This window comes from Salmo trutta, unplaced genomic scaffold (genome assembly GCF_901001165.1).
Source record: "Salmo trutta unplaced genomic scaffold, fSalTru1.1, whole genome shotgun sequence".
Lineage (NCBI taxonomy): Eukaryota > Metazoa > Chordata > Actinopteri > Salmoniformes > Salmonidae > Salmo > Salmo trutta.
This window is the reverse complement of record NW_021822821.1, coordinates 1-12,654: the sequence shown is the minus strand read 5'-3', so window position 1 is coordinate 12,654 and position 12,654 is coordinate 1. Positions and strand designations below refer to the sequence as shown.

The window sequence follows — 12,654 nt, the reverse complement described above, 5'->3', positions numbered from 1 at the left end:
CCTGAGGAGAATAAACGAGGTGTGTTATAGGTTACAACTTCTGTCATATTACCGTATTAACCCCTCGTTTCATGCGTCTCTCCTCAGGCCGGTGGTAGCTGGTCCGCTGCAGGACGCTGAGGTGCGGGAGGTCCCTCCGCCCCCCCTGGACATCGGGGGGGGCCCGGCGTACACAGTCCGGGCCATCCTGGACTCCCGACGTCGGGTAGGGGGCCTGCAGTACCTCGTGGACTGGGAGGGGTAAGGCCCGGAGGAGAGGTGCTGGGTTCCGGTGGGGGACATTCTGGATCCAGCTATGCTGCAGGAATTCCACCGTCTCCATCCGGATCGGCCGGTGCCGTCCCCGAGGCCGGCGTCGGCACGCTGCTGGAGCCGCGCGCCGGGGGGGGGTACTGTCACAGTATCCACAGAAGGTGGCGCCCCTCCTCGGTCGGGCGGCGCTCGGCGGTCGTCGTCGCCGGCCTACTAGCTGCCACCGATCTATGTTTCTGTGGTTTTGTCTGTCTAGGTCCGCACCTGTTCCTGGTCTGTCATTAGTGGGGGGGAGGGGTGGGGGTTATTTAAGTGTGTCCTTTGTGTTCAGGAATTCGTGCGGGATTGTTTGTATGTCTAAGAGGGCAGACGTTAGTTAGCGCTGCCTTAGTTTCAGCGTGTTACATTTTCTGTATTGTATTTGCCGGGCTGCGCCCCGTGCGTTATCGTTTTGGAACGATTCTCTTCTTTGGGTATTTTTAACGGTGGAAATAAACTTCTGCACTACCGGACCTCAGTCTCCTGCTCGTGACTCTGCCCCTTTCCTGTTCCTAAGAAAACGTGACAATCTGCCTTTTTTGCTTTCCTTTGTTGAACTGAAATTGGTACTTCATCCAGGTAAAAGTAGGCATATGTTATTTTCCAAAAAGCAACTGATTATTTATGCATTGGATGGTGCCCACATTGATCGTGTCTGGGTATCTGGATTGATACAAAGCTATCTTTCAAAAAGCATATTGATGAGGTAGTTAAGAATTTCAAAATGGGCTGCTTCCTTTATAGGAATAGGGCATGCCTTTCATTAAGTAGCAGAAAACAAAACATTCAGTTGACATTCATACCGATTATAGATTATGGTGATATCGTCTATATGAATGCGGCTCCCACTGTATTGAAACCATTGGACGCAGTTACTCATAGCGCACTGCACTTTATTTACAGGTGACAGGTTCAGTACATATCACTGCTTTCTGTATCAGAAAGTAAGCTGGCCCTCTTTGAAGTCTCATAGATCGACGCATTGCTCTATTTTTGTTTATAAAGCTCTCTTACACAAACATCCGCCGTACCTTACTTCATCGTAACCTAAAGATGTACGAGCTACCAGACCCGGTCTCAGAGATGGCTAACTCTGGAGAGCCCTTCGGTGTCCACCGAGTTAGGTAGATCTGCGTTTCGTTTATTTGCACCTTACTTGTGGAATGATCTCCAGAACTCTCTAAGGTTGGATGTTTTGGTGCCACTAGAGCAGTTCAGACAACTGGTTGATTTACCTTTTTACTGAGGAATGTGTTTGTTTTTCATGATCGTGTTTTGTAAGTTACTTTTCTTAAATTACTTGTAAATATTGTATGTTTTTATTGCGTTGGAATTGTAAATATTGTGAATTTATATGATTGTGTGCAGGGCTCCCTTATAAAAGACGCCATGGTCTCAATGGGATGTCCCTGTTTATATAAAAAAAAATGGCTGCAACTCAACTTGCACCAATTGTAATGGTTTTGAATGCACTACTAACGGATGGAATCCTACATTCTCCCAAAATTGTAGTCAGATTATTCTCAACGTTGCTAAATGAACTGCTAACAAATTCATAAACAGTTTGGAGAAAAGAACACCCTAGGGAAGTAAAAAAAAATCACTATCCCTTCAAGCTTACATATTTGTGATAGTAGTACTAATCGTACAGTTAAGAATCAAGCAATAACCCACCAAAAAATGCACTAATAAATACGATTTGTAGCCTGGGACCAGACAGTACCAAAAGTGAAGAGCAGTAAGAATACTGCAAACATAATTATGCAAAAAAAAATATATATAAAATGTGTGTGTGTAATATATTACCAGAACATCAGCAGAAATAAGCAAAACATCAACATTTCAAAAGTTCACAGTAATTAATCCCAAATTAAAGTTATTTAAATCGTGACAAATGCAGCAGATAAAGTCTGACAAACAAGTCTATAAAGCAATACTACATCTCACTGTACAATCCATTTTCAAATACATTACACAATACCTCATTCTTAAAATAGTTTGCCACTGTTATTCCAAGGGAATGGCAAGCTCCCACACAACGTTACCAGTGGCAGATACAATAAAACCTCAATGTTACTGGAATGCTCCCTAAATGTGCTGCACACAGTCTGCTTTTGACATATTCAATATTTTGGATAATAAAGCATAACATTTGCAGTTACATCGTCGCTATGCATTGTCGCCACTCTTCAAATCACCCTTCATCATATTTTAGCCACTTAAGTTCTCCCATACTATTTTATAATAAACGATGGAATTGCACTTTGAGCAGAGGTGCGTTCAACAAGGGTTCTGTTTGTGACGAACATGTTACTTAGTAACAATTTCAGTTGAACGAACGTTATGGTGAAACATTAAAAAGCAAAATGTTTGTAAGGATTACCATGACAGTTTAGCAATGAGAATCAAACTGAAAATGACTTTCCTATCCCTACTACATGTAATAGAAAGCCTACGTGGTGGCAGTTTAGACCCGAAACAGATATTTTACGTTCGCAGCACACTACCACCTTCTCACACTGTTAGCGAACTTTCGCAGCTAACAGAAAACAAATGGAATATGTTAGATAAGGTTCGTAAACTATTTCCTCTGTTGAACGCACCTCATGTGTTGTTCATTTTGTTTAAACAATTTGAGGGGTTATCAAGTTGCTATACAACTTGGTGTTGTGGCATCGTAACGCAATCAACTGGAAGACAGTTCTTCAGTTCCCTTTTGCTGAGATCCTTGTTGGGAAAACAGTTCCCACAACCAATGGGCAAGCAGTTATGGTGGTCAGTTACTTAATATTCATAAGCAAATGATCCCAATCAAAATACCTATTTTCCCAAAACACAAAAGAAATTCACCAACATTGTGAAACCTGTACCATATTATGAAACCATGACAAGGCTTCCAGATCAGATAGTGCACCTCAATCCTCTGTACAATGGTGCAGACATTGATAGTGATAGTAACATTCTGGACAGATTCTGGTATGTAGTATCACTTCAAGGTTGTAAAGTCTGATGCACATACCATACGATACAAGTCCACACTTATCCTGCTATCCATCGCTCTCTAAATATACTTTTTCACTACAAGTTCATTTATGGTCGCTCCTCCCAAATAGGAGCTTAGAGCCTAAAGGTCAGGGCAGTTACCTCCAGCCATTCCAAAACCCCAGCCTCTGTATCCCTACAAACTACGCAACTGAATTACAACATATGTTTACTCATGTACTAATGCCCTATGAACATTCTCATTATAAACCTTTCAATGGTACAATGGCTAAACCAGACTTAAATAAATCAAATGGTTTGAACTGTCGTACCTGGTATACAGAAACATACAGTTATACCTTTTTCTTGTTAATTGATTTAAAAACTAATTAAAAAAAATCTAAAAGTCTTCGGGCTTTTGGGGATGGTAGGGGTTAAGCAGGCTGAAGGGGTATACAACCAACACCCACCCCACCCTCGTGGCACACCATGGGTGCCATGAATGTCCAGCGGTTGGTCTCAGCGTCATACATCTCTACAGAGCTCAGGTTGGATTGTCCGTCATAGCCACCAACGGCGTAAAGCCTGCCACAGTTTGCCACCAGTGAGACTCTGCTGCGCCGTGTGTTCATGGCCACCAGGTGGCTCCATTGGTCTGCCACTGAGCTGTACACCTCGGCCCCGCTGAGGAACCCAGAGCCATCATAACCCCCCGCCACATAGAGCTGGCTGCCAAGGGCTGCAGCACCGTGGCGACAGCGCTTGTTCATCATGCCAGCAACGGGGTGCCAAAGGGCTGTGTGCTGGTTGTAGTACTCCACCTACAGGATGGGAGGGGTCATTAGTCATTCTCTTTCAGTGTCTAATGCATTTTAAAGGGTATGTTAACGATTTAAGAAATTAAGAACTTTTTACCATTCACCCGTGATATTGATTGATCCAAACCGTTTTTGAAATGTAAGCTATCTATTTATTGGTCATTGATTATTTTTACCAGAGCAACCTCCAGTAGATTAGACTGATTAAAATGGAAGTGGAAGGGCATAGTTTGCTGCTTGTCTAAACAGCACTAAAGTGTCAATTTTGAAAGTGCAAGGTTGCCTGTGCAGCCACTTAATGTCATCAGAGATTATACATGGGTATAGTACCAGATACACTTAAAAAAGATATGGATCAATCAACATCACAGATGAGTGGTAAAAAGGACATTTGAAGAAACACTTTCGTCCGAGTCTTAGTTTCCTGCTCGCTAAGAGTTTGGAGCGGGGAGGAGATGGGTTCGGGGCGGGGAGGAGATGGGTTCGGGGCGGGGAGGAGATGGGTTCGGGGCGGGGAGGAGATGGGTTCGGGGCGGGGAGGAGATGGGTTCGGGGCGGGGAGGAGATGGGTTCGGAGCAGGGAGGAGAAGGGTTTGGAGCGGGGGTTGGGGATTGAATACCAGTTTCTGATGGGGAAAGGCGTATATACAGTGCCTACTGAAAGTCTTCACATCTTTTGCAGTTTTCACATTTTGCTCCCTTCATTTAAAATCTAGAAATGCATAAATTGGGATTTTTCCCCACTGATCAACGCAATCTACTGCACACTTTAAAAGTTCCACAAAAAAAGGTATAATTGTGTATTATTATATTGATGGCGTAGCATCTTCACACCCTATAGTTGATACTTAGTGGAAGCACCTTTGGCAGCAAGTTTCCACCAATATTGCACAACTTTTGGGGCAACATCTATCCATCATTCTCAGCAAAATTGCTCAAGCTCAGTCAAATTGGTCGGGAATCATTGATGGACTGCAATATGTAAGTATTGTCTTTGATTTTCAACCAGTTTTAAAGTCAGGGCTGAGACAAGACCACTCATATTTTGTGAAAATGTTTGTTCCTGATCATAAGATGTACCACAGCAAGGAGTGCAAAGGCCTACATTATGTAATCCAAAATTCAAATTTCATTTTTAAGTAGGTTGTGTAGATCTGAAGAAAAATATCTAATCCTTTTTTAAGATTTAAAGAGGCCATACATGTCACATTTCCCACCTGCTAATAGTGCCTAATAGACCTAATCCTGTCATGTTTAGAACCACCATACTGTGGAATTCGTAATATCTGTCCTGTTCATCTACCTTAGTCCTGTCAGCAATGTGCAGGCTGTATGTCAAATGGCATCCTTACCGTATTGAAGATCTGTAAACCGTCATGACCCCCAGATACAAAAATCCTTCCATCAAAAACAGTCACCCCAGCTGCACTGCGACTTGCACTCATCTCTGGCATTACTGTCCACCTGCACAAGTGTATAAGGAAAAGCAGGTGCACTTTAATGTTGATACAGATGGGCTACACCTTTTCACTTAATATTAAAGTCATACTGTAACAACATTTTGATTTGCAACAACTAATTATTAAAGACAAAAATTGAAATTAAGCAATTCTATTTCCTGGATACATTTCAAAAATAGTTTTACATACTTGATATGTGTGATGTGATCTAAAGTAATGGTTTTGGATAGGATTGGATAAGTGTAAGCAAGTAAAACACAGCAGAAATACACAAAATGAATGTTACAAAATATGACATTAGCAATAAAAATATATATATAAAAAATCTTTTACATTCCTCCACAACCAAGCTCAGAATTAAAAGGTAGAGTTGGCGGGGCTCCAGAGTGGCGCAGTGGTCTAAGGCACTGCATCTCAGTGCAAGAGGCGTCACTACAGTCCCTGGTTCGAATCCAGGCTGTATCACATCCGGCCGTGATCCCATAGGGCAGCGCACAATTGGCCCAGCGTCGACCGGGTTTGGCCGGGGTAGGCCGTCATTGTAAATAAGACTTGCCTAGTTAAATAAAGGTTTAATAATAAAAAAGAAAACGTTTAAATGCATTAAGTAAACAGCAGTATCAGGCTGACTTCCACAACAGTTCATGTGGAGGTAGGAGCATGTATATACACTGAGTCTACAAAACATTAAGACCACCTGCTCTTTCCATGACAGACTGACCAGGTGAATCCAGGACAAAGCTATGATCCCTTATTAATGGCAATTGTTAAATCCACTTCAATCTGTGAAGATGAAGGGGAGGAGACAGGTTAAAGAAGGATTCTTAAACCTTCAGATAATTGAGACATAGATTATGTATGTGTGCCATTCAGAGGGTGAATGGGCAAAACAAAAGATTTAAGTGCCTTTGAACGGGGTATGGTGGTAGGTGTCAAGAACTGCAACGCTGCTGGGTTTTTCACACTCAACAGTTTCCCATGTGTATCAAGAACAGTCCACCACCCAAAGGACATCCAGCCAACTTGACACTAACTGTGGGAAGCATTGGAGTCAACATGATCCAGCATCCCTGTGGAGCGCTTTCAACACCTTGTAGAGTCCATGCCCTGATGAATTGAAGCTGTTCTGAGGGCAAAAGGGGGTGCAAAGCAATATTAGGCGTTACTAACATGAAGTTTAAAAAACAAAAAAAATGATATGAAGTTGTTACATTACAGTTACATTACAGTAAAATTACAGACTGCTATCTCAAAGCATTTAACAAAAAAATTGTCTGTAAAAATGTCTGGTAGACTTTTTTTCCAGATGTATGCCACTAGTAGAGCTCTAATCCATTGTCATTAACATGGCAAAGCATAACATGCCCATATTATGCCAGCTACAACATTGGAAAAACACTAGTTTACTGTATATTACAGTGAATTAGATATAAGGTGAATGCACCAATTTGTAAGTCGCTCTGGATAAGAGCGTCTGCTAAATGACGTAAATGTAAATATTCCTAATGTTTTGTACACTCAGTGTAGATTACATCACCATTGTCACAAGGGTCAAAGCCTTGGGTGGAATGTGGAAGTAGCTCCATCTTCAAGGGGGAATTGTTGCTGTACGGCAGACACCTATCCCGAGTGGCGCAGTAGTCTAAGACACTGCATCTCAGTGCGAATCCAGGCTGCATCACATCCCGCCGTGATTGGGAGTCCCATAGGGCGGCGCACAATTGGCCCAGCGTCGTCCGGATTTGGCCGGGGTAGGCCGTCATTGTAAATAAGAATTTGTTCTTAACTGACTTGCCTATTTAAGTAAAGGTTCAATTTAAAAATCCAATCCTCACATATCTCCACAAGTACAAAGGGAGTAGGGGCTAGGTCAGTGATACTCAAATGGTAGCCTATTAAAATAATTTTAGAATGCCATACAAAAGTATTACTGTGTGTGAACTTTCAAATGCATTCTGTCATTACTAAATATGCAATGTGATACATTTTTTAAAATTAAAATACCTAACACAAAAAACATTGAAATCATAAAATATTTAAGTTGATCGTCTTCCTCAAATGAAGAGGATGATGACGCAATGTTTGCGAGAGCGAGGGAATCTGATTTAATTGGTCCTCAACTCACGGCTCAAAAATCATCCAGGATAAACTGAGTTAGGCCTGAGTTAGCCTGCCCAGGAGCAGGTTAGTTCTGAAGCATTTGTTGCCATAGAAATGTACCTGGCTAAAAGGTGAGCCACTTTCATGGTACCGGTTGTCCCGAGTGGAACTCAGGGAGGTAACTTTGGTCAACTCTAACTCCTCAAACCAGGTACGTAAGTATACCCTCTGGTCTAGCTTGACTTGGAATTCAGGGAGTCAAAGTAAAGTAAATCACATAGGAAATGTACAGAACCTGTTGGCTTCTGGAGAGTAGCACTCTACTGAGTTGAGTGAGGATTTGCCATCATAGCCCCCGCACACATAGATATGTCCGTCAACCACCACTGTTCCCATTGCACTACGTTCGGAGAGATGGAGAAAGGAGAACAAAGATAAACACACTGAGAAAAATAACGTGTTTTTGCAGACCCATCAACTGGATCAAGAAGCTCCTGTCCGTTTAACTAGGGGTTTCACCAATGGTGTATAAAAACCATAGAATATACAGTAACAGTCAAAAGTTTGGACACACCTACTCATTCAAAGCTTTTTCTTTATTTTTACTATTTTCTACATTGTAGAATAATAGTGAAGACATCAAAACTATGAAATAACACATGGAATCATGTAGTAACCAAAAAAGTGTTAAACAAATCAAATATAAATCATACATATTTGAGATTCTTCAAACTGCCACCCTTTGCCTTGATGACAGCTTTAGACACTCTTGGCATTCTCTCAACCAGCTTAACCTGGAATGCTTTTCCTACAGTCTTGATGAGTTCCCACATATGCTGAGCACTTGTTTGTTGGCTGCTTTTCCATCATTCTGCAGTCTAACTCATCACACACCATCTCAATTGGGTTGAGGTCAGGTGATTGCGGAGGCCAGGTCATCTGATGCAGCACTCCATCACTCTCCTTCTTGGTCAAATAGCCCTTACACAGCCTGCAGGTGTGTTTTGGGTCATTGTTCTGTTGAAAAACAAATCATAGTCCCTCTAAGCGCAAACCAGATGGGATGGCGTATTGCTGCAGAATGCTGTGGTAGCCATGCTGGTTACGTGTGCCTTGAACTCTAAATAAATCACTTACAGTGTCGCCAGCAAAGCACCATCACACCTCCTCCATGCTTCACGTTGGGAACCACACATACAGAGATCATCCGTTCACCTACTCTGCGTCTCACAAAGACACGGCAGTTGGAACCAAAAATCTCAAATTTGGACTCTAGACGAAAGGACAGATTTTCACCGGTCTAATTTCCATTGCCCGTGCTTCTGGGCCCTTCTTCTTATTGGTGTCCTTTAGTAGTGGTTTCTTTACAGCAATTCGACCACGAAAGCCTGATTCACGCAGTCTCCTCTGAACAGTTGATGTTGAGATGTGTCTGTTACTTGAACTCTGTGAAGCATTTATTTGGGCTGCAATTTCTGAGGCTGGTAACGCTTATCCTCTGTAGCAGAGGTAACTCTGGGTCTTCCTTTCCTGTGGCAGTCCTCATGAGAGCGAGTTTCTTCATAGCGCTTGAACTTTCAAAGTTCTTGACATTTTCCGGATTGAATGACCATCATGTCTCAAAGTAATGTTGGGCTGTCATTTCTCTTTGCTTATTTGAGCTGTTCTTGCCATAATATGGACTTGGTCTTTTACCAAATAGGGCTATCTTCTGTACCTTGTCAAAACACAACTGATTGGTTCAAAGGCATTAAAAAGGAAAGAAATTCCACAAATAAACTTTTAACAAGGCACACCTGTTAATTGAAATGCATTCCAGGTGACTACCTCATAAAGCTGGTTGAGAGAATACCAAGAGTGTGCAAAGTGGTCATCAAGGCAAAGCTTGGCTACTTTGAAGAATCTCAAATATAAAATATATTTGATTTGTTTAACTTTTTTGGTTCCTACATGACTCCATGTGTGTTATTTCATAGTTATGATGTCTTCACTATTATTCTACAATGTAGAAAATAGTAAAAATAAATCAAAAACCCTGGAATGAGTATATGTGTAGCAAACTTTTGACTGGTACTGTATGTCTATGCTTTCCCCAGGGCTTATTTGATTAATGTATGAGATGACGTTCAAGCACACCAAGTCGAGTTGTTGGTTACATGACTTAAATAGGGTGGGTACTAGTACAACTTTTCACAATAGTAGCTGTTCAACAACTGGGGAAAGTTATCATTGTTTGGTTTGGGGAATAATTAATTTACTTGTTTGAATGCAGTTTATGGACAAAGAGTGACTGCAATCTGGTTTTGATAAACTAGCCAATGCCAACATATACTAATAAATGGCATTCAGGGACCAAAATCCCAGTCAATTACTCCTATTTATCATGTTTTAAATTGCATGCATGATTCCTCTCCAAATAATTTTACACCTATTAATTTACAAGGACTACCGCACTTTAGTGCAAAGTAAAACATGTGAACAATCCTCCTTTAAGCATTTTAAAAATGTCTCGATCAGCTACTAGGTAGATAAAATAGGGTAAATTTGGAGCCTACTAAACAACTTATCAAAATCTATAGGTAATCAGTACATCTACAAGTAATCAGTATACTGTATCTACTTAACAATGGGTCGTTCTATAGGAATTCAATCACACACATTTTGCTTTGAATGAAACCTTCCATACATGGTTGCCGATGGTAGAAGAGGTCAGAAAGTACAAATTTGGACCTGAATGCCAAAACATTCATGAGATAGAGGTGCTCAAATGTGCCCAATTTTACATACCCCACCCTACCATGAGACATCATGGCAGCATCACTGAAAAGGATGAATAGTTCAGATTTTATTTGAAAGCTTATAAACAGGGTTTCAAAACTGTTTTATAATATCTCGAAAAAATATAAACGCAACATGCAACAATTTCAATGATTTTAATGAGTTATAGTTCATATGAGGAAATCAGTCAATTGAAATAAATTCATTAAGCCCAAATCTATGGATTTCACTTGACTTGGCCGGGGCGTAGCCATGGATGGGCCTTGGAGGGCATAGGCCCACCCACTGGGGAGCAAGACCCAGCCAATGAGAATTCGTTTTTCCCAACAACATGGCTTTATTACAGACAACAATCCTGCTCAGTTTCATCAGTTGTCTGGGTGGCTGGTCTCAGACAATCCTGCAGGTGAAGAAGCCCGGCTGTGGAGGTCCTGGGCTGGCGTGGTTACATGTGGTCTGCGGTTGTGAGGCCTGTTGGACGTAGTGCCAAATTCTCTAAAGCAACATTGGAGACAGCTTATGGCAGAGAAATGAACAATCAATTCTCTGGCAACAGCTCTGGTGTACATCCCTGCAGTCAGAATGCCAGCCGTCCAAGAGAAACACACCTTTTGTGTGTATGGAACCTTTCTGGGATCTTTTATTTCAGCCCTTGAAAAATCTATTATCTAAAAGATTTTGTTATTTTCACATACAGTTGCGGACAAATATATTGACACCTTTGCACTTTTCTTAAATAAATTGAAATTTATAAAAACTTGTCTCCACACAGTATTAGATCGTCAACATTACAGAATTATATATAAAAAAAAAAATGTGTACTTAAGTTTACAAATTTTAAATTTGGAAAAGAAACAAATGGCATGCACATAATTATTAACACCCAAGAGCTAACCACAAGCGTTTTTAGATCATGGACGTTAAAGGTATATTTTTTTGTAATGTTTATAAAAAAATTAAAGAGAAATGATCAAGTAGTTTGACAACCCTATGCAATCGCGCGGCATTACATGAAGGCCAATCATGGCTCAGCCTCTACCTTGAAATTCTGGGAAATTGAGAAAGTTTCTCTTTCCTCCAGAGGTGGCAATATGGTGAAGAAATTGTTAAGAGAGGCACTTTGGATCGACTGCTTAGATTGCGTGGAGCCAAAAGGTCTGAATGAACAGCTCTCTCATCTTTTTTGTAAGTACATTTTTCTTTGTTTGTTTATTTCTCTGTCTTTTGTTATTGAAGTTGAATGTATGTTTAGGAATCTTGAAAGATGATCATACTCATTTGAATAACCTGGGTAGTTGCTACTACTACTGACAGTATTGACATGTTTGATTGACATGACAAGCAGGACACTCCCTTGCGAGGGAATATAGGGGCCTCCCCCAGTTTTCCTATTCAAGGTTCCGATGAAGGCGATTCATGCGAAATCGTAAGCCTATTGTTTGTTTCTCCAGTCAATAAATCTATCAGATTTACGCAGCAACAGAGTGCTCCTTTTTATTTATTCTCCCAGATAGTCACCAGTTGAAGTATCCAGGAGTAAGGAATGTTTTGGGGATTTTCAAATTGCACAGTTAAGCACGTGATTCCCCCCCCTTTCGTTTAAGCTGAGGCGCGTTTGGGTATACCTTTTTTCCAGTTTGACAATCTTGTTTGTAAGCTTTCAAATAATATCAAACTCAAGCGTGTATATTTTTCAGTGATTAAAATTGGTCAACTTAGAGCACCCCATCTCCTGAATATTTTGGTATTCAGGCTCAAAAAGTCAATTTCTGACTACTTCTACTATGGACAAACCTTTATGGGAAGTTTCATTTAACTCAAAAGGGGTGCAGTCAAAGTGATTGAATTAATATAAAACAACCCTAAAGTACATAATTAGAAAGACACTCTCACCTGCGTTGACTGTTCATGCTAGCAACACATGTCCAAGTATCCGTTCCTGGGTTATAGACCTCCACTGTGCTTAGCCGTGATTGTCCATCATATCCACCGATTGCGTAAAGTAACCCATTGACAACTGCCACACCCACTCGACTTCGAGCTGTACTCATTGGCTGACAGCGTTCCCAGCAATTTCCAATTGGGTCAAATACTTCAACTACATTCAATGAGTCACCTGGATGAAAAAAAAAACAATGCACAACATTTAAACAAAAATAAACAATTTTGGGGTGTGACGATTCACTTAGTCCATGGTTTGATTTGAACCTCAGTATTTGGGTCAC

At 41.0% G+C, this 12,654-nt stretch overlaps 1 protein-coding gene across 1 annotated transcript; it reads right to left on the bottom strand.

The window, feature by feature from the left end:
- Positions 1-1,167: 1,167 nt before the first annotated feature.
- On the bottom strand, positions 1,168-12,545 carry LOC115185013 (kelch-like protein 18; the record flags this gene model as incomplete). Its single annotated transcript, XM_029745615.1, is given in 4 exon segments — positions 1,168-4,094; positions 5,444-5,555; positions 7,947-8,051; positions 12,323-12,545. Coding segments are annotated over 4 exon segments (827 nt in total), but the record flags the coding sequence as incomplete, so codon positions are not given.
- Positions 12,546-12,654: the final 109 nt, after the last annotated feature.